Here is a 26,599-nt window from a genome sequence, read left to right as displayed (position 1 = left end):
AATCTGGAGAAATACCTGGTCTTGAAAGAGCAGATAGAAGGGATGTGAAAGGTTAAAGCCAGAGTAATCCCAGTGATGATAGGAGCACTTGGAGCTGTGACACCTAGTGTGTGTGTGTGTGCGTGCGTGCGTGTGTGCGTGCATGTGTGTGTGTGTGCGCGCGCATGCACACCCTTAACTCCTGGTGGGAGAGTGCTGCCAGCAAATTCCGGGAACAACACCTGAGATCTTGAACCAGAAGAGCCCACATTACTAGTAACAGCAAGGATACTGCGCTGAGCACAAACAAGAGAAAATCTGCAGATGCTGGAAATCCAAGCAACAAACACAAAATGCTGGAGGAACCCAGACAGCATCTATGGAAAAGAGTACTGTACAGTCGACATTTCAGGCCAAGACCTTTCATCAGAACTGAGCCCTCAAGCTTCCAGGCCTCTGGTAGAGGAAAAATACACATATACACCACCCAGTAAGGGGTGAGAGGAAAAATATATATTTATGATAAATGTTTATTGTTGCATGATTTAAAATATATAAATAGGCTACATTGTCACAAAGCTGACGTCAAAGATTCATAAATAAGATCTTTCCTTTTTCTGCAGATAGATATTGATAAGGAGCTTTAAATCAGACTGAGGACTCAAGAGGAAAGTAATTTTTGGTAGCTAACAAAAATGCGCGTTCCATTGCTCAAAATGCTTAAGAGAAAGCAAAGAAATTTTACATTTGGTCACAAACTAACAAGGTCAAGAAATATGAAAATTTAAAACATTCCACTTTAACCTTAGTAATCCAGCCAGTAAATACACTTACAGATCATAGACTAATATGGTGGGCTCCCATTATTTCAGCAAACCCACTTCCAACAGAGCAATGCATCAATAACTCAAGGAGAAATAGAATGATAATTTCAAACTCATTGGTACTGCAAAATATAATTGTTGGTAAAAGAGTAGCTAAATATGGATTTCAGCATGTTGGTCATCTGGAATCACGGAACATCTGTAGGATATATTGCCATCCTCATGGCATATATAATAAGAGACTGAGAAGATAAAGCAAAAGAAAGCAATCTGACCAACACGCATTCTATACTTGGCCAATATAGGAGAACCATTTGAAAGTTATGGACACTTAATGGACAGCCATCTCATTAGCACTTGCAAAAAGCACAAGAACCACTTCAGAACATGTGGGAGTAATGTAATGAAATCACACAATATTTATGAGGCACAACAAGCTCATTTTAACAAGGTTGCTTCTGGGAGTGACAATGAATGTATGCAATGGGCATTTAGACGTAACTGGTAACTAATGAAATTCAAAAACACTTCTTATTTCATTTGAGAGTAAGGAAATATATTTCTGCATTTTCTCACATTTGATCTACAAGTGACTGTACAAGCAGGACAAGTAGACATCTGAAACTATGCAAGTACAAGATGTATCTTCGTTAAAATAGATAGTGAAGACATTTTCAGAAACCTTGCATTTTGATCCTTCCATCTTTTATGGAACCTGCACAGTCCTTTTAATGGACAATACTCTTGAACACAATGCCTGTCTGAGTGATCTGGGAGTGCAGATGTGCATTCACCTCAAAAGCCTTATTCATTAGTCAATTGGTTCATATAACTGAAAATCCTGTAAATATTCAATAGATTATGCAGCATCTGTAGAGGGGGAAACAAAGGGTTAACATTTTGGACCAAAGTTCATTTACCAGAACTAGGAAACCAAAGGTATTTCAAACTCCAGAAAAAGGAAGAAATATAACAACGAGTAGGCACCAGAACTGGGACCTCTGTTTGTGATATATATAAAGGACAAAAATGTAGGTGGGCTGCTTAGTAAGTTTCAGACAATATGAAAATTGGCTGTACTGTGGGTAGGTCATTAAGGATAAAGAATCAATTCCTAGTATGGGCAAAGAAATGCTAAATTATTCTAATCCATACAAATGTGAGGTGTTGCACTTTAGGAGGGCAATTATATGAAAAATGTTGATAGTGATGCCCTTGGAAGTAGAGAAGGATCTTGGGGTACAAGTCCATAGCTCCCAGAAAGTGGCAGCACAGGTAGATAGGGAGGCAAAGGATAAGTGCAGCATACTTGCCTTTATCAGTCAAGGCAATGAGTATTAATGTTGACAAACCACATTGCAGAGGTTTAAAACTTTGGAATGGCTACATTTGGAGTATTGTGTGCAGTTCTGGTCACTGTAGACCATGTCTAGACAGACGGGATTAGTGTAAATTAACATCATGTTCACCATACACTTCAGGGGCCAAAGGGCTGTTTCTGTTTTCTATGTTCTTAAACATTATCATCTAAGGAAGTCTCCTTATTACATCTAACATGTGGTAAATAAGCCCACAATTAAAAGAGGGATTATTAGAGCTAGAGATTTAGCTTTTTTTCCCAGTTTTATCTCTCAGGTTGACTGGTGCTGACATTATGTTTCAGAGCACCAACTATTCTCACTCAAGATAATCAATGAAGAATCCTTTATTTGTGAGTATATATATCTTGAGTGAATGATGCTTTCTTCAGAAGGCTTGACTACCCCTGACCACCAGGAAACTGAAAAATATTTTTAAAAGGTATAGATCTGAGAACTACATTTGCAGTGAAGAAAATTTGTAAGTAAATGACTCCACAGAGCTTAATCACAGAGGTGTTAAGGAATTGATGAATCAAGAGAAGTGCTGAAGAAATCATTTGTTCATGAAAATTAGATGAAAACAATGATGAGAAGTCTTCTGGGGTGTATTTGGGAGACACAAGCCAGGAGTAAACTATTAAAGACACCATTTTAGCAGCAGACTAGAAAGTAGAACTTTCAGGAGATATAAATTGAGATTTTTATAAGTGTTTCATGCTAATAATGGAGACAAAATGCAATGTGAACCAGAGCAACAGGATTGCACTTCCATATAAATACATTACATTTATATTGACATGCCAGGTTAAAAAGAACCAAAAACGGGCCAAAAATATGTGCTTCTTTTTAGGTTTTGAATTCTAGTTGCTTGATATTTAGGCAGATGTGAATGTGGAATTTTAGTCACTGAAAGAGTTGAACTTTGGAGTATGCTATCAATCATCACATCTCTACTTTCCAATTCAGAGCATCCAAAGTCAATTTGCAGAGTATCCAAATGTACATTCCTCTTTGAAATAGGAAGAAAAGAACTCTGAGGAAAGTCAGAAGCTTCATCAAGTTTATCTGGAGCTTCTTACCACCAGTGTACTGACCTCAGATTTAGAATTTTTCACTTTTCCTTTGAAGTACCTAAAAGTTTAGGCCTGCTGATAATATTGTTTTGTATGACAAGTGGAGTTGCACAAAGTCAGTGTTGCTGTCAACTTTTTCATGTTGTGTTGTCAGAGAACAAACAGCAAAGAGCCACCCAAATTCACAGCAGAAGGAACTCAAGAAAGATTTTATATGAATGAAGTCACAATGTTGTAGGAAGTTTTTTTTTTGCACAGCATATATTCCCTATCTATTGCAGGACCCAATTAAAATGTAAATGAGATCATTATCTGTGATTGGCATAAACAGAAATACAAAATGAGCAGTAGGTAGTTCCTCCGCAGATGGTGTGGTCTTCCTCCTGGAGGAAACTGGGCACACGGCAATCTCATACTGGCCCATACAATCCCTTTGTCACTGCCACTGCAACTTGTAAATGTTAATCTTGCTTCAGAAAATGTGTGAAACCACTGCAAAGACAGGCCTGATGGTGATGAAAGAGCCATGAATAGGCATAAAGTAAGAGTCCTGTCTTTATCTAGGGCTCTGTCATGACATTCATCAAAGCTAGAACCTTTCATCTTGTAGCAGTGGTTCAGGATATATTCAATGTTGTAGCTAAGGGGATTTTTTTGAGGACACCACTCTAATTTTTTTTGACCCGGGTGCCGCCCCGAATACTGCAGTATGCTTTTGTATCCTGTTGTCATCCGGCTTCTGACCCACTATTGAAGGAAAAGCTGTCTTGTAACAGCCACGTTAGTTGATGCAAATAATCTTTATTTTAAGAGCTCCCATTATATTGAGAGATCATGCTTTTAAATCCATGCTTCTTGCACAACTTCTGAAATAATTGTTTTTGCTATGTTTATTGTGTCTCTCACAATGAAAGAAGATACAAAATATGCATTTGATGTTTATTATTTGTGGTAATGATTTATCCCGTCTCTGTTTCTAAGAGACCGTATATTTTTTCTTTCTTTCCTGTTAGTTCTAGAAGTTCTTCACTGCTGTAAAGATTCAGGTCTTGTTGGCTGATGATCTCTTTTACAGGGTAGAGTTATGACAGTCTCTACAATTATTTTTGATACCCTGACCTATGCCCATGACACAGGGAAATACAAAATGCCACCTCCCATCCCCACAGTGCTTCTACCCCTTATGGAAAAGTGTGGTAGTGTTCTGGGAGATGTCAGAAACGCAGTAACTGCTTTCCATTAATTTTTGATAAGAGGCACAGACCAACTGACCACCAAGAAGAGGAATGACGCTTTCTCTTCACCTGCACAATGTGGACAAGTTATCAAATCAGTGCAAGAATGAGCCCCGTGCAGTCAGATTCTCAGCAGATTGGTTGATGAGGTCTTCTTGTTGTTGCTGGGCAGTAATAAAAGTGTCAGCTGCACTAAATCTGATCCCATTTTCCATGTATTCATTCATAAAAAACTGGACAGTAACAGTGCTTGTTTGGAAGAATCTGGATGCTTAAAATTAAGGCTATGGCAATATTGATAGATGCTGGCAATGTCACATGGCTGTTAAAACTTGTCTGGGGGATACATATGGGAACTGTCATAGCTGTCACTGCTTCCCTGTTGAACCTTATCCTACAGGGACTGATCTCCAGATAATGATGCCTGGAATAGTATATCAGATGGGTAGAAGAGAAATGCAACAGTATAAAACTAAACCTGTTCTACTTAACATCTCAGAAACCCCTTCCCATTATTACTGTACTGTATAAACAAAGTCTCTTGATTTTTCAGCTCTGAATAATTTGCCCATTTTAAGTAAAGCTCAGCATCCTGAAACTCAAATATTCACTTGGCTTATCACTAGAAATACACCAAAATGCTGCTTTTTGCAATAACTGGGGGTTGAAAACATGGTCTACCTTCTGTTTACTTGGCTTACACCCTATAACATTCAACCAGCACTTGGGTATGAAGTTGTTTTCCATCAACTATTGTCTGGAGATAATAGTTTGTATTGCTCGACAGAAAAAGACTTAAAAATAGTGCAAAATGTATTCTAGAACCCATTCTGTTTGGAGCAGTTAGCAAAGGGTCAAAAGGAATATTGTATCTAGCTGTCACAAAGATATTTTTTGAATTTCATTTCAGAATGCTGGTGAGTACCAGGGAAACTTTGATAGGAGGTGGGGATAAAGACCAAAACAATAACTGACAGTCACCATCTATTCTTTTAAAGCCTAGAACAACAGCCTACCATAACTATCAGCTGGGAAATAAGCAAATTTGTTCTAACCACAGGACTACCTAAAGGGAAATGTGATGGATACTTTTTTGTAAACTGAAATTTGCTTTATCTGAATGTAGTTCCATCCGGAGAATTTATAAGCAATCCCACTGAGACGTACTGAAGTGAGCATCCAGGTCTTTTCAGAATTGCATTTAACTGCTGATTCATCTCAAGATTTTTTTTTAGAAATGACGATGTTAATAACTGTTAGCTCTGATGTCACATCCTGCTTTCAGATGATTGATCTGATGTAACATAACAGATTTGTATCAAATAATCAACTCTGGTCAGAGCATCTAAGACATCCAATAAGGAATATGGAGAAATTGCAGAGTTGCTATCTGGGTCTATGTTTTGGATCTTAGTGGATGAGTTTAAGCCAGCAAAGTACCATGACCACTGAAAATAATCTACAGTATATTTGCCATTTGTTTTATAGTTGTAGCACCAAACCCAAACAGGACTGTGGAGGCAGGTGGCTGTACAACACTGGTTAGGAAATTATAGATGGAGAATGTAAAATCAAAACAGAAAATTCGAGAAGCACTCAGCAAGTCAGGCAGCATCTACAGATAAAGGATTGAATTTTCTTCCTTGAATTCCTTTTTTAGTCTCAGAGCATTCAGATGGTGGTATGCTCCTCCTGCAAGTTGTGGAAGATCTGGGAGACTTCCAGTGTCGCTGAGGATTTCATCCATGAGACGTCCAGCTGCAGCTGCAGATTGACCACCTGCAGGAGTTGGAGCTGGACACACTGTAAATCATCTGAGATGCCGAGAGATTCTTCGATATGCGCTTCAGTCAGATGGGCACACCTAAGGTAGAGGCCAGGAAAGGAAAGGGGAGCAGCGAGATAGTGCAAGGTTATCCTGTGGCCATTGCCCTCAAAAATAAGAACACTATTTTGGATTCTGTTAGGAAGGATGAGCATTCAAAAAAAAAGGCAGCAGTAGGCATGTCTGTGGCACCAGGACTGGCTCTAAGACCTCAGTAGAGAAGGTGAAGGCAGAAAGGACTTGATAGGGGACTCAATAGTTCGGGGGGTTGCAGACAGGAAGAAAGACTGGAATGATGTGTTGCTTCCTTGATGCCAAGGTCAAGGATCATGGACCAGCTACAGAACATTCTCAAGTGGGAGCTTGAGCTACCAAAAGTCATTGTGCAGATTGACACAAATGGCATAAGGAGGGAAAGGGATGAGGTCCCATTGACTGAAAATAGGGAGTTTGGGAAAAAGTTAAAAAGCAAGCGTTTGAGGGTAGCAATCTCTGGATTACTTCCAGTACCATGTGCTAGTGAGAGTAAGAACAGGAGGATGTGGTAAATGAGTGTCTGGCTGAAAAACGGATGAGTGTGTAAGGTGCATATTTTTGGACCTTAGGCATCTCTTGTGGGAGATATGACCTCTATAAGAGAGATGGGTTACAACTGAACTAGAGGGGAACCAATATACTGGCAGGCAGATTTGCCAGTGCTATTAGAGTCTGGAAGGTGTGTGTAGGGAGGGGTGAAGATCCCAAGCTTAAGCTTCAGGGAGGTAAATGAGAGGCTGGAAAGAGATTGGCAGCAAGTAATCAACATGACAGGAGAATGGCCAGGAGCAGAGAAAGCCAATCGGATTGAATTGCATTGCACGAGGTCTGGAAGGTAAGGCAGACAAGCTTTTGGCTTGGATAGCTATGTGGAATTAGCATTTTGTAGCCATGGCTGAAGGGGGAGGGGAACAAGACTGGCAACTGAATGTTCCAGGATACAGGTGCTTCAGGTAGGATAAGGAGAGTGGAAAGGCAGTTCCATTTTTGATTAAGAGGAATGTCACAACAGTAGTCAGAGAGGAAATTTCTGAAGGATCATCCAGTGAGGCTTTATAGATGGAGTTGAGAAATCAAAGGTGCAGAGCACTCATAAGTTACCAACAAATAGGGCATAGTTTTAAAGTGAGAGGGGAATGATTTATGAGGAATTTGAAGAGCAACTCTTTTACACAAAAGTTGGTATCAACATGGAATCAGGTGCCAGAGAAAGTGGTAGAGGCAGGTACAATAACAACTTTTAAAAGATAGGTGGGTAAGTACATGGATTGGAAAAGTTTGGACGGTTATGGCCAACTACTAGGAAATGGGACTAGCTTGAACTGGGCATCTTGGTTGTCATGGATCATCCCTGAGGCAGAATGTTCTGGCTTCAGCAAAGGCCTACTCTTTGTCCCCTGCTCCCATACTTCCCTGTCCGCCATGATGCCGAGCTCTTCTTCTACCTCCTCTGTCTCCAAGCCTACTTACTTGTGAGGATTCTCCACCCTGTGCCAATCACCCCTTATTCCATCTCCAACACTCCTCTTCTTGGATACCCTGCTCTGGTCCTCTACCCTTTTCACCTATAATTGCTGATGAAACATCAACCGTTTCAACTTCCGCACTCCTCTCTCCAATACAACCTTACCCCTCTGTACGCTCTGCCTTTCACTATCTCTGTACCAATCTCACCATCAAACCAACAGATAAGAAGGGTGCTGTTGTAGTCTGCTAGACTGACCTCTACATTGCTGAAGCCAGCCGGCAACCCTCAGACACCTCCTTTTACTTACCCCTTGAAGAGGACCACACTCAAAACCATCAGACCATTGTCACCTGCACCCAATCCAACCTCATCAACTCTGGAGATCACCCACCAACCTCCCTGCACTGCTCATTTCCACCTCCTAGCCAAGATCCACAAACCTGACTGCCCAAGTAGATCAATTGTTTCTGCCTGCTCCTGTCCCGCTGAACTTATGTCCACATACTTCAACTCCATTTTGACCCCTTTGGTTCAGTCCCTTCCCACCTAGTACCTCCGTGACACTTCACATATTCTCAATCTCTTCAACAACTTTCAATTCCCTGACTCCGATCACCATGGATGTCCAGTCACTATACACTTCTATCCCCCATCAAGAAAGCCTTAAAGCTCCTTTCTGTACAACAGACCTAGCCGGTCCCCCTCCACCTCCACCTTCCACTATCTGACAGAACTGGTCCTCACACTCAACAATTTCTCTTTTCACTCCTCACACCTTCTACAAACTCAAGGGGTGCCCACAGGCACCCACATGGGCCCCAGCTATGTCTGCCTTTTTTATTGGCTACAGGGAACAGTCTGTGTCACAAACCTTCACGGGTAATGCTCCCCAACTATTTCTTTGCAACATTGACAATTACATTTGTGCTGCTTCATGCTGAAGTAGTTAATTTCATCAACCTCGCCATCAACTTCCACCTTGCCTTTAAATTCACCAGATCTATTTCTGACACTTCTCTCCCCTTTCTTAACCACTCTTTTTTTTTCATTTCTGGAGAGAGACTCTTTACTGATATCTTTTCTAAACCTACTAACTCTCACAGCTATCTCAACCATACCTCTACCCCCCTGACATTTGTAAAAACGATACTTCCTTTTCTCAGTCCCTCCACCTCTGCCCCATCCATTCCCAGGATAAGGCTTCCCAGAACATCAGAGATGTTTTCCTTCTTCAAAGAAGAGGTTTCCCTTCCTCCACCATTAATGTTCGCCTCAACCTTATCTCTTCCATCTCGCAGACATCTGCCCTCATGCCATCTTCCAGTCACCTTACCAGGGATAGAGTTCCTCGTGCCTGTACCTACCACCCTACACGCCTCTGGATCCAGCACATCATTCTCTGCAACTGCCACCATCTTCAGTGGGATCTTACCTTGCCCCCAGTCTCTGCTTTCTGCAGGGACTGGCCCCTCCGTGTTTCCTTTGTTCATTTGTCCCTCCTCACTAATCTCCCTCCTGACACTTAACCCTGAAGCAACAGAAGCACTACATCTGCCCATTCACCTCCATTCAGGGCCCCAAATAGTCCTTCACAGCGAGGCAGCACTTCAGCTGTGAGTCTGTCGGGGTCACCTACAACATCCAGTGCCTCCTCTGTGTCTCATCAGTAAGACCCAACATAGATTTGGCAATATTTTGTCAAGCACCTTTGCTCCATCCGAAACAAGCAGGATCTCCCAGTGGCCAGCCAATGATCAGTGGTCAGTCCCCAGTACCATTCTGACATGTCAGTCCATGGCCTCCTTTACTGCCAAGATGAGGGCATCCTCAGGTTGGAGGAGCAACATCTCATATTCTGTCTGGGTGACCTCCAACCTGACAGCATTTCTCTAATTTCCAGTAATTTCTTTCCCGGCCCCTCCCCCCTTCTTCCATTCCCCATTCTGGCTCCCCTCTCCCCTCTTCTTACTTGGTGTCTGTCGTCCTTCCCTTTCTCCCATGGTCCACTCTCCTCTCCTATCAGATTCCTTCTTCTTCAACCCTTTATCATCTCTCAGCTTCTCACTTCACACCCCCCTTCCACCCATCTACCTTCCCCCTCACTTGGGTTCACCTATCACTTTCTATCTTGTACTCCTTCCCCCCCACATCTTACTTTGACATTTTCTCCCATTCTTTCCAGCTCTGATGAAGGGTCTCAGCCCAAAAAGTCAAATGTTCATTCCTTCCCACAGATACAGCCTAGCTTGCTGAGGTCCTCCAGCATTACGTGTGTTACACTGGATTTCCAGCATCTGCAGAATCTCTTGTATTATGTTGTGGACCAGGTGGGCCAAAAGGCCTGTTTTCATGCAGTGTGACTCTACAATTCCATTTGAATCAGTGTTAATGTTTCTGAAGCGTCTTCAATCCAAATTGTTGACTCTGTTTTGGTCTCCACAGTTGCAGCTTGACCTGTTGTGTGTTTCCAGCACCTACTGTTTTTAGGTTTTCATTTAGCAGCGAATATAAAATCATTTATCATTGGCTTTCAGATTTTTGTACGAGACATGACATCATACAAAAACAATTATTTTTCATTGTACATATTGTGCAGATTATAAATAACATTTATCAGATCAAGATCTGTAGCAATTTCAAAGTTCAAAGTTCACTGTAAATTTCTTATCAAAGTGACTCCAAGAAAGGTTCATTTTCTTGCAGGTGTACACAAAACAAAGAAATGCAGTAGAATTAATGGAAAACTACACACAAAGGCTGACTATCAATCAATGTACAAAAGAAAAAAAATCTGTTGAAATGCATATATAGATAGATAGATAATACTGAAGACATCAGTGGTAGAGTCCTTGAAAGTGAGTCCATAGGTCGTGGAATCAGTTTAGTGTTGAAATCAGTTAAGTTATCCACACTGGTTTAGGAGCCTGATGATAACTGTTCCTGAACCTGGTAGTGTGGGTCCTGGACGCCTTTCCCAATGTCAATAGCAAGAAGAGAGCATGGCCTGGACGTTGTGTTCCTTGATGATGGATGCTGCTTTCTTGTAATAGCGCTCCTTATAGCTGTGATCAGTGCTGGGGAGGATTTTACCTCTGATGACTGCGCTGTATCCAACACCTTTTGTAGGCGCTTCCATTCCTGGGCATTGGTGTTTCTAGATCAGGCTGTGATGCCACCAATCAGGATACTCTGCATTGTGCATCTGTAGATGACATGACAGATCTGCACAATCTTCTAAGAAAGTAGAGGCACTACCACACCTTTTCTGTAAGGGCACTTAGGTGCTGGTCCCAGGTCAAATCTTCTGATATGATAATAATGCCAAAAATTCACAGTTACTGACCCTCTCCACCTCCGATCCCCTAATGAGGGTGAGCTCACGGACCTCTGGTCTTTTCCTCTCATAATCAATAATTAGCTCTTTGGTTTTGGTGATGCTGAGTGAGAGGTTGTTGTTCAGCCGGATTTTCAGTCTCCCTTCCATATACTGATTCATCAACACCTTTGATTTTGCCAACAACAGCAAACTTAAATATGGCATTGCAGCTAAGCTTAGCCTCACAGTCACAGGAGAAAGTGATACAATTTGAACTATTGACTCCGGATTATTTTTAAACCAAGTGATTCCTGAAATATCAAATGGGAAATCTTACAAAGTCATCATCTGCTAAGGTGCAACTTAATGGGAATTATATGCTGACATAATAAGGAAGTGGTAGATTGCTTTAGTAAGGAATCCTCTGATCATTGGCTTTTGTAACATCTAGAATGAAGCAAGGACAAAGGTGATCTGAAAATTATTTGAAGGGACAAAAGCACAAGTAGAAGGGTCATTGCATTGTGAAGGAACAGACAGGTTGGAAAAATAATGAGAGCCCAGAAATAAGCATTTGATTTCCGAGGCACAGATCTGGCCAATTAGAAGTTTTGTAACAGGAGATGGAGTTCCACTGATTCATAAACTACAATCCATCAAAAGAATCTCAGGGAAATATGATCCTGAAGTTCACTTCAATTTGAGGGGAGGTGGGAGAGGTGTAGTGAATGATGGAAACAGGGATGGGAGGATTGTGCTAAAAAGGAGAATTGATCGAGCAAGGAAATGAGGGCTGTGAGAACAAGTGGAATGAAAGAACCAAGGGAATGGTGTTGTCAAAATCACTGCATGAGCATTTAATAAATCTGACAGAAAGTATCTGGCAATCAGCCACTGTGTTACTATCAAGCATCAGTTTTAATTAAAGTGCAAAATATATACCAGCACCTTCAAGAAAGATTAGGGAAATTCCAGCATGATAACTAAAAGCAATTTTGCTGTTATTACAAAATGCCCTCTAAATGCTACAAGGTATTATGTAGCATATTTTTTAAATCCATCTTGATATGAGAATAGGGGAATTTATAAATTGTTTCTTTAATATTCAAGGGCCTACAGTAGTTTTTTACTATAGGTTGGTATAAGCGATTTCATAATATACTTAATGGCCATTCATTACTAAGCTGCGAGAAAAACAAGAAAGTTAATCCCTTGTGGCAGTTCTAACCTTTTGTACCTAGTCCAGGAAATGTGTACTTCAACATGTTATTATATGAATTCTTTCGACATTTTAATTGGAGATTTTTAGCTTTAAACTGTTGGAGAGTATACACTTTCATGCCTTCCACTGAATCCTAATAATAATCCTAATATGTTTATACATAATTGATTGTATGTAGAAACATCTATGCTCATAACATGAGATCATACTGTATTAGTGAAAAGAAATCAAAAAGAAATACTGATATTTTTTGTCTTTGTTCACGTGGAATTGCCAAATAAATTGCCAACTGACATTGTACTTCTGGATACTCGAGTACAAGACCTTTAAGCGAGAGCAAGGCATATCTTTATGCCTGTCTGAGCAATGCAAGGTGCCCTTTTCACAAGATATTCCACCAAATCCTTTTCTCAGAGATGCCTAAAAGGAACACTCAGAAATCTCTCTTCTGTCAATTAGATTTTTTCTGAATTTTCCTTAGTGAAATGGCTTATCAAGAGAAGTTTTCTCTATCTACACAAGAAATGTGCACTTGTGGAGGGATGATATCTCCAATAACTTCAGCACGAGCTTGTCTCAGTGTACAGCAGTAGGTTTGTCGACATTTGATGATGGATTGCAAACATCATTTTCATAAGTGAATCAATGCACTATGCACTCCTGGGCTAACGTCGCCATCTTGTGGTAATATGGTGTAATTCTAGGTATTTCCAGAGAAACCATTTAAAGAGGAAAAGGATTATAAAATGCTCTAGATTGTGAAGTGTTCTGCTGCCTGGGCCATAGTCGCCTTTGTCTCCACCCAGTCTTTGTAATTGTTACTGACCTGACCTGGAAACATCAGCTCTGCTCAGACTGAAGTGATCAAGATGGGCTAGGTGCCGTACGGAACAACGGGCTTTATAAAAATACTTCAGAAATGTTCTTGCTTGGGTGATACTTCTAATCGATTAGAAAATGTAGTCACAAAAAGCTCTGGAAATGTAAATACCACATTAAATTTTACTGTGATGTAAAATAATCCTGTTAAATGTTTCCTTAAATATTTACAGTAATAACAACTAAACTGGTACAACAGAGGATTTCTGTTCTGAGAACATAGAACCTTTCATCCATAAAATAACTGTTTAAAGCCTTGCAATACATTGACAGTAGAGCTCCCTTTAGTATTCCAATAACAGTGCAGAGTTGATAACTACATTATTTTTGAATAATTGATAACCAAATGAAATGCATTATTCACTATTCTCCAATTTAAGGAAGATGAAATCATGCCAGCAAAATTTGAAGAAGAGTCCCTTATCTGGATGGCTGCAGACCAACCAATCAAAGACCATGCCTTCCTGAGCCCTAAGGTTTTGGAACTGTGCGGTGACCTCCCTATTTACTGGCTTCGTCCAACTTACACCAAAGGTAACTGTGATGTCAGTTTTACTGTTGACTGCTGCACTTCTGATTACAAAGAGTACATAGGGAATGGTGTCCAATCTAATAAAATATTCTTTCTTGATGAAAAGTAACAGGTCTTCTTGAAACAAATGAAAATTAATTAACATTTGGATCTATCCTAAGATACAATGTTTGATTTTGAGGTTTATGCTTTCAACTTTGAACTGATTCCCCTGGTCGCTGTAAAGTTGACAGAATGGTTCACTCAACCAAAGATCAGATTATGTGCAATTGGCAGCATGCCTTAATTTTTTACAATTAAAATTAATGTATTAAAAAATCAATAATAAATAAATTTAATGGCCAGAGTCCTTTCAATGTTTGTATTTCTTGATTTAGATTTGAGTAGTTTAACTCCATGGGTCAATGTAAGAAAACAGCACTGCTCAGGATAACACTGCATGGCATCTGTTATTAACTTTTCTCATATACAGTTAGTTATTAGCTGAGAATGAGCTTGAGCCAATTGCAGTGCGTTCACACAAAACAATGGAGTTCAGCAGGTCAAGCAACATCTACAGAGAGGAATAACGAGTCAATGTTTCAGGCTGCAACACCAAAACGTCGACTGTTTATTCCTCCCCGGATGCTGCCTGACCTGCGGTGTTTCTCCAGCATTTTGAATTGAATTGAATTGACTTTATTACTTACATACTTCACGTACATGAGGAGTAAAAACCTTTTATGTTACGTATCTGTCAATATGTGCAATTTATAGTAATTTGTAATAAATAGTATGTATAATACGACAGTCAATATAGCGTAGAAATACAATTGTATCAGTGTGAATTAATCAGTCTGATGGCCTGGTGGAAGAAGCTGTCCTGGATGTGGTACCGCTTCCCAGATGGTAGCAGCTGGAACAGTTTGTGGTTGGAGTGTCTTCAGAAGTAGGCCATTCGGCTCATTGAATCTGCTCCACGTTTCAATCATGGGTCGATCCAATTTTTCCAGTCATCCTCACTCCCCTGCTTTCTCACCATACCCTTTGATGCCCTGGCTAATCAAGAAACTATCTATCTCTGCCTTAAATGCACCCAATGGCAGCCTCCACAGCCGCTCGTGGCAACAAATTCCACAGATTTACCACCCTCTGACTAAAGTAATTTTGCTGCGTCTCTGTTCTAAATGGACGACCTTCAATCCTGAGGTCATGCCCTCTTGTCCTAGACTCCCCTACCATGGGAAATAATTTTACCATATCTAATCTGTTCAGGCCTTTTAACATTCAGAATGTTTCAATGAGATCCCCCCTCATTCTCCTGAACTCCAGGGAATACAGCCCAAGAGCTGCCAGACTTTCCTCTGGGTCTCCAATGATCCTTTGTGCCCTTTTTACCCAGCTGTCTTTGTAAGTGTCCTAAACAGTGGGAAGTTCACATCTACAGATGCGCTGAGCTGTCCACACCGCTCTCTGCAGAATCCTGCGATTGAAGGAAGTACAGTTTCCATACCAGGTGGTGATGCAGCCAGTCAGGATGCTCTCAATCATGCCCCTGTAGAAAGACTTTAGAATTTGGGGGCCCATACCAAACATCTTCAACCATCTGAGGTGAAAGAGACATTGTTGTGCTTTTTTCACCACACAGTACGTATGTACAGACCACATGAGATCTCCAGTGATGGTTATGCCGAGGAACTTAAAGCTGTTCACCTTCTCAACCCCAGATCCATTGATGTCAATAGGGGCTAGCCTGTCTCCATTCCTCCTGTAGTCCACAACCAACTCCTTTGTTTTTGCAACACTGAGATAAAGGTTGTTTTCTTGACACCACTGTGTTAGGGTAATGATTATTTCTCTGTAGGCTGCCTCGTTATTATTTGAGATTAGGCCAATCAGTGTAGCCTCGTCAGAAAATTTAATTAGCAGAGTGGGTGGTGACACAGTCGTGAGTATACAGAGAGTAAAGGAGGGGGCTTAGGACCTGTGTTGAGGATCAGAGGGGCAGAAGTGAGGGAGCCCATTCTTACCACCTGCCAACAATCTTCCAGGAAGTCCAGGTTCCAGCTACAAAAGACAGGGTCAAGGCCAAGGTCTCTGAGCTTCTTGTCGAGCTTGGAGGGAATTATGGTGTTGAATGCTGAACTATAGTCCAAGAACAACATTCTCTCATAAGCATCCTTCTTCTCCAGGTGTGTAAGGACGGTGTGTAGAGCTGTGGCTATTGCGTCATCTGTCAATCGGTTGTGTCGGTAGGTGAATTGTGGGTGGTAGTATGCTGCAGGTATAGTCCTTGACCAGCCTCTCAAAGCATTTGCTTATTATTGAGGTGAGTGGGACAGGACACCAGTTGTTCAGACATGTTGCCTTGGTCTTCTTAGGTACAGGGACAATGGTGGATGTTCTGAAGCAGGAGGGCTCTCCACACTGGGAGAGGGAAAGATTAAAAATGTCTGTAAACACACCTGTTAGTTGTGCCGCACACATCCTGAGTACCCACCCTGGGATGCCATCCGGTCCTGTAGCCTTGCGACTGTCCACCTGTCGGAAACACCTGCGTTACTCAGCCTCAGAGATGACCAAGGTGCAAGTCACATCAGCGGTTCTCCTCAGGGGCTCAGTGTTGGCGACATCGATCCGAGCATAAAAAAAGATTTAGGTCATCTGGGAGAGAGGCAGCAATGGTGGCAGTACCACTGAGCTTAGCTTTGAAGTCTGTGGTGGTGTGCAGACCTTGCCGTGAGCTGCGTGTGTTGTTGCTGGAGAGTTGTGTCTGGATCTTGTCCCTGTATTATTGTTTTGCTGCCTTCAAGACTTTGTGCAGATCGTAGCTGCATTTCTTGAGCTCCTGCTGATTGCCAGCAATGTCAGCTCTGTCTCATGTGATTGTTACGTTACATCTGTTTAAACGTACCGTGGGTTAACAATGAAGAATCACATTCTGGAAGAATTAGAGAATTTTTATTTACAGTAATAAACAAACACGTCTTAACCCAGCCACGTGCTGGCACATTCTAGCAATCCTGTGCATGCTCAGTGCTCTGTCCAATCATGTACTGGCACATCATTGCACATGATATCACCACAGCGATAAAAGGGCTGCTTACGTGGAACTGTCGATCCAGGGATTCTAGCTTGGGTAGACTCCGACCAATTTTTGGGGGACAACATACTCGATGCACTTCTGGATGAAGCTTGTGACCCCTTCCATGAACTTGGAGACATCCTCATCACGGAAGACATTCCAGTTAACGTTATCAAAGCAGTCCTGTAGCATGGAGGCCGATGGGTCGGACCAACAGTGCACAGTTTTAACTACGGCCGCCTCTTGTTTCAGCTTCTGCCTTTATATCAGCAGCATCAAGATAGAGGAATGATCCAACTTTCCAAATGGTGGATGGAGAAGCACTTTGTATGCATTGTGGGAAGGAGAGTAACAATTGTCGAGTATGCTCTCTCCCCCTGCGCTCACCTGACAAAACTTTAGTAAGCGATGCTCTATTAAAGTCTCCAGGGTGCTGATGGCCTTGTACAGTTCCTTGAGAGCCAGGTCAGTATCAGCCTGCGGTGGAATATACACCATAGTGATAATAACAGCCGTGAACTCCCTAGGCAGCCAGAAAGGTCTACACAGCAGTACAATGTACTCCAGATCTGGGGAACAAAAGGATTTGAGGGCATGAACATGTGTGTGTTGCTCTGGATTTCCAGCATCTTCAGAATCTCTTGTGTCTATGCAATGTATTCACATCAAAATCAATAAACTCCATGACATTTCTTCAATATGTGCTCCTGTCAAATGAATCCTTGCACCAATAAGTGAGCCTTACTAAGCTTATTCTTCAGGCTTGATATTTCATTCTATTTTGTTCAGATCAGATATGTCCTTTCCAGTTATTTTTCAAGCATTGGCGGCTATTAAAACAGACTTTGATCAAGAGATGCATCAGCTATTGGACTGTTATTAAAGAGTTAGAAGTTCAAAGTAAAGTTAATATCAACATACATATATGTCACCATAAACAACCCTGTGATTCATTCTCTTGTGGGCATACTCAATAAATCTTTAGAATAATAGCCATATTAGGAGTAAGTGAAGTTATCCCTTCAGATGGTTGAGGGGTAATAACTGTTCCTGAACCTGATGGTGTGAGTCCTGGGGCTCTTGTGTCTTCCTCCTGATGGCAGCAGTGAGAAGAGAGCATGGTCTCTGTCTGGTGGAGGTACCTGATGACAGATGCTGCTTTCCTGTGACAGTGCTTCATGTAGATGTGCTCAGTGGTTGGGAGGGCTTTACCCATGATGGACTGGGATGTATCCATTACTACTCATAGAGTTTTTTGGCCAAGGACATTGGTGTTTTGGTACCAGGCTGTGATGTAACCAGTAACTATACTGTCCAATATACACATCTATAGAAGGTTGCCTAAGTTTTAGAAGTCATGCCAATTGCCTGCAAACTTCCAAGGAAGTACAGGCACTGCCGTGCTTTTTTCATAATTGCATTTGTGTGCTGGGCCAGGGTCCTCCAAAAAAATATCATCCAGGAACTTAAAGTTGCTAACCCTCTCCATCTCTGATCCTCCACTGAGATCTGGCTTATGGATCTCTGGTTTTCCTCTCCTGAAGTCAATAATCAGTTCCATGGTATGGCTGACATTGAGTGAGAGTTATGGCACCACTCAGCCAGATTTTTAGTCTCCCTCCTATATGCTGATTCATCACCACACTTGACAGTGGTGACATCAACAAACTTAAATATGGCATTGGAGCTGTGCTTAGCCACACAGTCATAAACATAAAACAGGTAGAGCAGGGGGCTAAGCACACAGCCTTGTGGTGCACCTGTGCTGATGGAGATTGTGGAGGAGATGTTGCTGCCAATTCGAGCTGACTGGGGTCTGTGAGTGAGGAAATCCAGAATCCAATTGCACAAGGAGGTATTGAGGCTTGGAGCTTATTGATTAGTTTTGAGGGAATGATGGTATTGAATGCTGAGCTGTAGTTGATAAAGAGCATCCTGAGGAATGCATCTTTGCTGTCCAGATGTTCCAGGGTTGAGTGAAGAACTAATAAGATGGCATCTGCTGTGGACCTGTTGCTTAAGTAGGCAAAGTGGAGCAGATCTAAGTCAGTTCTCAGGCAGGAGTTGATGTGTTTCATCACCAACCTCTCAAAGCATTTCATCACTGTGGATGTAAGTGCTACTGGATGATAGTCATTGAGGAAGGTCACCATGTTCTCCTTAGGCAACGATATAATTGAAGCCTGCTTGCAGCAGGTGGGAACCTCAGACTGTCAAATCAAAGGGTTAAAGATCTCAGTGAACACTTCAGCCAGTTGATCAGCACATGTCGTTAGTACTTGACCAGATATCCCATCTGGCCCGGATGTTTTTCGCATGTTCACCCTCCTGAAGGCTGCTCACACATCAGTTTCAGAGACTGTAATCCTTGGGGGCTGTGGGAGTTTATGATGGTTCGGCAGTCAAAGCGAGCAAAGAAGGCATTGAGCTCATCTGGAAGTGAAGCCATGTTGTCAACTATGTGGCTTGATTTAAATTTATAAGAGGTGAAAGTATTTTAGGCCTACCACAACTGTCAAGCATCCTTCTTTGAATCGTTTGGTCTGGAATTGCCACTTTGCTAGTGAGATGGCTTTCCAGCGAACGTACCTGGACCTCACATAAAATTCCAGGTCACCAGACCTGAATGCCTCTGGTCTAGCCCTCAGTAGATTTCAGATCTCATGATTCATCCTGGGCTTCTGATTGGGGAAGACTCTGAAAGATTATGTGGGGATGCACTCGTCTACAGCTGTTTTAATAAAGTCCATTGCAACCATGGCATATTCACTCAGATTCCCAGATGAGTCCTTGAACATGGCCCAGTCCACTGACTCAAAGCAATCCCAAGGCCACTCCTCTGCCTCCCACAACCAGCTCTTTGTTGTCCTGATCTCTGGAGCTTTTCTCTTTAGCCTCTGCCTGTATGCAGGTAGGAGAAGGACAGTCAGGTGATCCAATTTACTGAAATACAGCTTGGGCATGAAATGATAGGCATTCCTTATCTTATTATAACAGTGGGCCAATATCTTAGGACCTCTAGTGGACAGGTTATATGTTAATGGTAATTAGGCAGGGTTTTCTTCAAACAAACTTGGTTGAAGTCTCTGACTATGATTTGAAATGCTTCAGGATGGACAAGTTTCTTTTTGGAAATGGCATCACGACAGCATCGCGAGCGCTTGATTATAGTCGGCCGCTGGTGGTATGTAAACTGCGGTCAGGATCACAGGTGATAAATCCCTAGGTAAATTAAATGGATGGCATTTGACCCTTAGGTGTTCCAAGTCAGGGGGGATACGAGTTCAACAAAACTGCCACATCAGAGCAGCACCAAGGGTTTATCATGAAACACACACTTCCTCCTTTTGCCTTTTCGTTACTCATTGTGTTGTAATCAAAATCAATATCGATATCAATTGGAGACTAATTCAATGTCATTTTCTTTCTTTGACATAATCTTCATTTTCCTGCATGTAATCACCAATGCCTTCCTGCTCTTTGCCCATATTCTCACTCTGGTCTTTCACCACATTCACTCCTGAAGTGAGTGGAATTATCTGATAGGCTAAATCAAAATTTGAAAGCAATGTGTGACAGTCACAAAGCAAAAGAGATGAAAATGTAAGTTCTGGTTGACATTTATTGTCTGCACAGGGTTTTATTGAAGAATAAAAATAAGAATCCATTTTCCAGATGGGCCTTCAATAGTGTGTCTATAAATTTATTGGATGAATGGAAAAAAATCCAGTCTTATATATTCTTTTGTATTTTCCTGTTGAATTAAGTGACATGAACCTTTAATCTATATATGAGCTTAATGGATTCTTCAATCTTTTTCTCATATCTGTTTCAACCATCCAACTATGCAGCAGAGAAAGTTGTCCTGAAATTCTGAAACTGATTAACAGCTGAACATTTAAAACTAAGATTTATTTTGAAGCTAGTCAAAGTTGCAATGTAATTTATTTTGTCTTCACAGATGGTCAAAGGAAGAGAAGATCAGTGGACCATGAGAAACCTCTGATACCTGACCCTTACTACTATGAGGTTGAATTTAACCCTGGTGCAGTGGATGATTTTGGCCAGATTGTGGGAGCTCCTGCTGAGGTTGATGTTGAAACAACAGAGGTACAAGCTCAGGATGCAAGGGCAAATGATACCATTCCAGAAGAAGGGGGGCCATCTACCTTCAATGCAGAAAACCCCTATCATGTACGTACAAGTATTATTTCTCATAGGCCATGAATAGCAGTTAATTAGCTAATAGAGCTGAGATAAGGCTTGGCATCTATGCCAAGTAACTGGTGCAAAGCCTCAAAGAATATATAAATCTATTCTTTTATGTTTTGCATTGATTGTGGGCATCAGTGGCTAGTTCAGCATTTAAAGTCAGTCCCTCCTTATATACCTTTGAGAAGATGGTGCTGATAAGCTGTCCTTTTGAACCCCTGTCTCACAGGGACTCCCTTGGAGCTCTTGGAGTTCCAGGTTTTTGGCACTCCAGTATTAAGGAATGGTGATAGATTTTTCAGTGTCAGAATGGTTTATGACTTGAAGAGGAAATTGAAATAGATGTCAGGATATATGATCCTCTTGTCCTCCTGCAATATACAATCTGTGATTCTTCAGAGTTTTTACCAAAGATGCCTTGGTACTCTGCCATAGTTCATCTGGTAGCAGGTCTACCCTGTGGCCATGACACTTCACTTTAAATGGTGTAACTGTTGAATGTAATGGATGGACTTTGCCCTGAATGATTCCAAAAATCTTTCCGGAACAGCACTCAACCAGACAATTAGAACATACTCTACTGCATTCTATATTAACATCTTGGAGATGATGAAAAAGCTAATAGAAATCAGGAGGGAAATTATACTGGTATTGCTTTATTATGATGACGTGTACCAGAATACAATGAAAAACTTGTGCTTTGGTAACCATCTAAACAGATGATGCCAAATAAAATTACATCAAAGTCGTATCAAAATACAGAATGGAGAGGATCATTTTTCAGCTACAGAGTCAATGCAGTGCAGGTAGACAAATAAAATGCAAGGGCCACGACGAGGTAGAATGGGAGATCAAGAGTGCTTCATCTCTGAGCGTATGGAAGATTCATTTGAAGAGTGGGATAGTAGACTGATGATATGTACTGTCAGGCTTTGATATCTTCTGCCTGACATGAGAGAGGAGAAAGGATAGTGACTAGGGTGGGGAGCTCCTTGATTACGTTAGCTGCTTTCCTGAAGCAGCAGGAAATGTAGAGGAAGTGTGTTGCCTATCTTTAGTGATTACTGTCTGTTGTTCAGGAAGACAAGAATCCAGTTGCAAAGGTGGGTGTAGAATCCTGTATCTAGGACTTTGAAGGTGAGCTTGTTTGGAATTATGGTGTTGAAGGCAGAACTATAGTCAATAAATAGGAGTATGACATGGGTGCCTTAGTTATCAAGTCCCAGAGCAGAAGTGCAGGGCAGGAAGATGGCTCCCTGTTTCAGCGTTAGCTGAATTGCATGGGTCAAGGTTGTCTGGGGGACTGGAGCTGATGTGTGCCATGACTAGCCTCTCAAAGCACTTCATGATGGTGGATGCCAGTGCCATTGGACAGTGGTCATTAAGGCACATTATCTGATCTTTGTTTGGTACTGGGATGATAGTAGTCTCCATAAAGCAGGTGGAAACCTGAGATTAGGGTAGAGTTTGGTTAAAGATGTCTGAATGCTCCTACCAGTTGGTTCATGTAGGATCTGAAGACATGGCTGGAGGTTTCATCTGGGTGGTTGCTTTTGGTGGGTTCAAACTCAGGAAGCCCAAGCTGACATCTACAACAGTAACCATGGGAACAGGTGCCATATCAGATGGTGTGATTTCACTGACCTTCTTTACAAAACACGCAGGACACATTCAGCTCATTTAGGAGGGATGTATTGTCCCCAGTGATGCCTCCTGACTTTGCTTTATAGCCTGTTATAGCTTACAAGCCTCGCCATACTTGACAAGCTTAGACTGGTGTTGCCTTTTGGTACTCCTGATTGCTTCGTGAATACACGTCAGGGTCACCTGACTTGAACACCTCAGACCGGGATTTGATTAAGGGGTGGATCCCTCAGTTTGGTTTTCAGTTGGAGACCAATCAGATTGACCCCTTTGGTACACACTTATTGGCTAAGACTGTGACATTATTTGACATATTTATTTAGGTCAGTTGAACATGGACCAGTCTACCAAACCGAAGTAGTTGCATGGGAGCTCATCTTTTCCCTCAGACCAGCACCGTATGAATCTCACATTGCAGAATACCCAAATGCAAACGTACTCTTTGTAGTCACTGTACAGTATTTGTGTAGCTGGTCCAGTTCGACGTCTTATCCATCCTGAGATGCTCAAGATAGCAGATTTGATTGATGGTAGTGATATCATTGGATATACACAAGATATTCTGCAGATGCAACAGACACAAGATGCTGGATGAACTCAGCAAGTCAGGCAGTCTCTGTGGAGAAGAGTACACAGTCGATGTTTCGAGCCAAGGCCCTTCGTCATGACTGATAAAAGGTCTTGGCCCAAAACGTCCACTGTTTATTCCTCTCCATAGATGCTTCCAGGCCTGTTAAGTTCCAGCAGCATTTTGCAAGTGACTTTCATGTCAGAGATTCCAATTTATAGAGATTCCTGGAATAATACAACATAAGAACAGGCCCTTTGGTCCAACTTAATGATACCAACCTCAATGACTATCCAATTTAATCCGATTTGCCTGCATATGGCTCAATGTAAATCTGTAAATCTTTCCTATCTTCGTATCTGCCTGTGTCACCTTCTAAGCCAAATACTTGTGTGTAAGACATGTTTCTCAGATTCCTCTTAAATATATCACCTCTTGTTTTGGACTCCCCTGTCCTTGGAAAAAGACTATGGCTAAATGCTCTATATCATATATGTCAAACTCAAGGCCCGCGGGCCAAATCCGGCCCGCGGTGGAATTATCTTTGGCCTGCGAGATAATATCTAATTACTATTAAAGCTGGCCCCAGTAATCGAAGCGCCTATGGCGTATGATATGGCTAATGCTGAGTTTATTCAGGTACCAGGTTTTCAGGGTTTTTAGTGTTTATTCGGCAATCTTGCACGGCAGTCTTCTTCATAAGAAACGGAATTTGTAAAGTGAAACACCTTGTAGTTATAGCAGAGACTGAGATACATGAGAGCAGGCTGAAAAAACGGAGGCAACGAAAGCTGCGTTCGCACGCGTCCGACTGATCCGGCCCGCATGAAGCTGCATTTTGCTCAATCCGGCCCGTGACCTAAAATGAGTTTGACACCCCTGCTATATACACTCATTATTTTACGACCTTTACAAGATCACCCTTCAACCTTCTATGTTCCAAGGACAATATTATCTAGTCTCTCATTCCAATGCAAGCTCTCCATTCCAGAAAACAAGGTCTTTTATCAGTTGCAACCTACACTCTAAGTGTGGTCTAGCCAACATCTTACATAGAAACATAGAACCATAGAAAATAGGTGCAGGAGTAGGCCATTCGGCCCTTCGAGCCTGCACCGCCATTCAGTATGATCATAGCTGATCATCCAACTCAGAACCCTGTACCTGCTTTCTCTCCATACCCCCTGATCCCTTTAGCCACAAGGGCCATATCTAACTTCCTCTTAAATATAGCCAATGAACCGGCCTCAACTGTTTCCTGTGGCAGAGAATTCCACAGATTCACCACTCTCTGTGTGAAGAAGTTTTTCCTCATCTCGGTCCTAAAAGGCTTCCCCTTAATCCTTAAACTGTGACCCCTCGTTCCGGACCTCCCCAACATCGGAAACAATCTTCCTGCATCTAGCCTGTCCAATCCCTTTAGAATTTTATACGTTTCAATAAGATCCCCCCTCAATCTTCTAAATTCCAGTGAGTATAAGCCTAGTCGATCTAGTCTTTCTTCATGTGAAAGTCCTGCCATCCCAGGAATCAATCTGGTGAACCTTCTCTGTACTCCCTCTATGGCAAGAATGTCTTTCCTCAGATTAGGGGACCAAAACTGCACACAATATTCTAGGTGCGGTCTCACCAAGGCCTTGTACAACAGCAGTAGAACCTCCCTACTCCTGTACTTGAATCCTTTTGCTATGAATGCCAACATACCATTTGCCTTTTTCACTGCCTGCTGTACCTGCATGCCCACCTTTAATGACTGGTGTACAATGACACCCAGGTCTCGTTGCATCTCCCCTTTTCCTAATCGGCCACCGTTCAGATAATAATCTGTTTTCCTGTTCTTGCAACCAAAGTGGATAACCTCACATTTATCCACATTAAATTGCATCTGCCATGAATTTGCCCACTCACCTAACCTATCCAAGTCACCCTGCATCCTCTTAGCATCCTACTCACAGCTAACACCGCTGCCCAGCTTCGTGTCATCCACAAACTTGGAGATGCTGCATTTAATTCCCCTCGTCTAAATCATTAATATATTATTGTAAACAACTGGGGTCCCAGCACTGAGCCTTGCGGTTTCACTGCCTGTCATTCTGAAAAGGTCCCGCTTACTCCCACTCTTTGCTTCCTGTCTGCCAGCCAATTCTCTATCCACATCAATACCATACCCCCAATACCGTGTGCTTTAAGTTTGCACACAGCAAATAACAAATTGCAGGAGGAGCACAATAGGTGGACCAGATTCTGTGGAGAGAAAATAATTGTCAACTTATTGGGTCAAGATCTTGCTCAGAACTAAGAGTAGAGATGGAAGGTAGCTTGTAGAGAAAGAAGGTGGGAGAAGGAGGGGTGAGGAATGGTGGGCAGATGGAGCTAGGTTGGAGGAAGTGAGGATGAAGGTGGAGGCAGAGGCTAAGGGTGACAAGCAGGAATATAAATACTGGTAAGGAAAGAAAGGTGATGAAGGGAACCATTTAACAGAGGGATAGAGAGTGGAAGAAACCAGATAGAGAAGAGAATCCAGTAAATAGAGACAGGTGGAACCAGGAAGGGGTGAGGGAAGAAAATTGGTCTTGGTGGAGTTGCTGGAAAGGGTATGGGGAGGGAAAACATATTAAGAGAACCAGAGGTGGATCAGAAGGAGAGAAATGTGAACATAGGTCAAGGCTACCTTGAAATTTGACCATATGGGTTCATTCTAGGTGATCCAATTTCCTCTCACATATCAAAGGTTGGGAGGTTAACTGGCCACTGTAAATTACCCTGAGTGTGAGAGTTGTAGAGTCTGAGGAGAAGTAGGGAATAAAGTGGCTCTAGTAAAGGATTAGTGTAAATGAGTGGTTGATAATTGGCATGAACTTGGTGCTGTACGGCGCAGTGAAAAATCACTGTAATTTTGACAATAAGTGTTCTGAACTTACAAAGTATAATTTGAGAAAACCCTTGTGACCTTTTCCAAAAGAGTGGTTGCACTCAATAATGGAACTGTCATCTAATCTATGAAATGCCATTATAAGTTAGCATCAAAAGTTTACAAATGAGAAAAAAAACAGACTGAAACCAGAGTGAAGCGTGACCAAGGACCAAACAGAAGATACAAGGTAACAGCTTCCCTGATAAACTAAAGCATATCATTAGCAAATTCCCACAAGGCATTAAAAGAGTAAAAGAAGGCAAATAGTTTGTAGACAGTTCAAACATACAGATGGTTAAAGGTGGAAATAATGTAAATATTCCCTTTCTCCTGCCCTCCTTCCCACAGAATCAGTATTGACTCAGGTGAATGAAGAATATTGGAAGTGGAATTGAAGAGTGCAATTAGCTTTCCCTTACTCAAATCTGGGCAAAAAGCAGTCAAAGC

General features: G+C 41.8%; 1 protein-coding gene across 1 annotated transcript in view; it reads left to right on the top strand.

Moving 5' to 3' along the window:
• Positions 1–26,599, top strand: part of cnmd (chondromodulin) — a 62,180-nt gene that overhangs the window by 21,092 nt on the left and 14,489 nt on the right. The window contains exons 5-6 of the mRNA XM_073043206.1: positions 13,599–13,752; positions 20,776–21,008. Of these exons, the coding sequence (XP_072899307.1) occupies positions 13,599–13,752; positions 20,776–21,008 (387 nt within the window). The remainder of the gene's footprint in view (positions 1–13,598; positions 13,753–20,775; positions 21,009–26,599) is intronic.

This window comes from Hemitrygon akajei, chromosome 4 (assembly GCF_048418815.1).
Source record: "Hemitrygon akajei chromosome 4, sHemAka1.3, whole genome shotgun sequence".
Lineage (NCBI taxonomy): Eukaryota > Metazoa > Chordata > Chondrichthyes > Myliobatiformes > Dasyatidae > Hemitrygon > Hemitrygon akajei.
The sequence above is the reverse complement of the archived record's forward strand: the minus strand, read 5'-3'. Positions and strand labels throughout refer to the sequence as shown.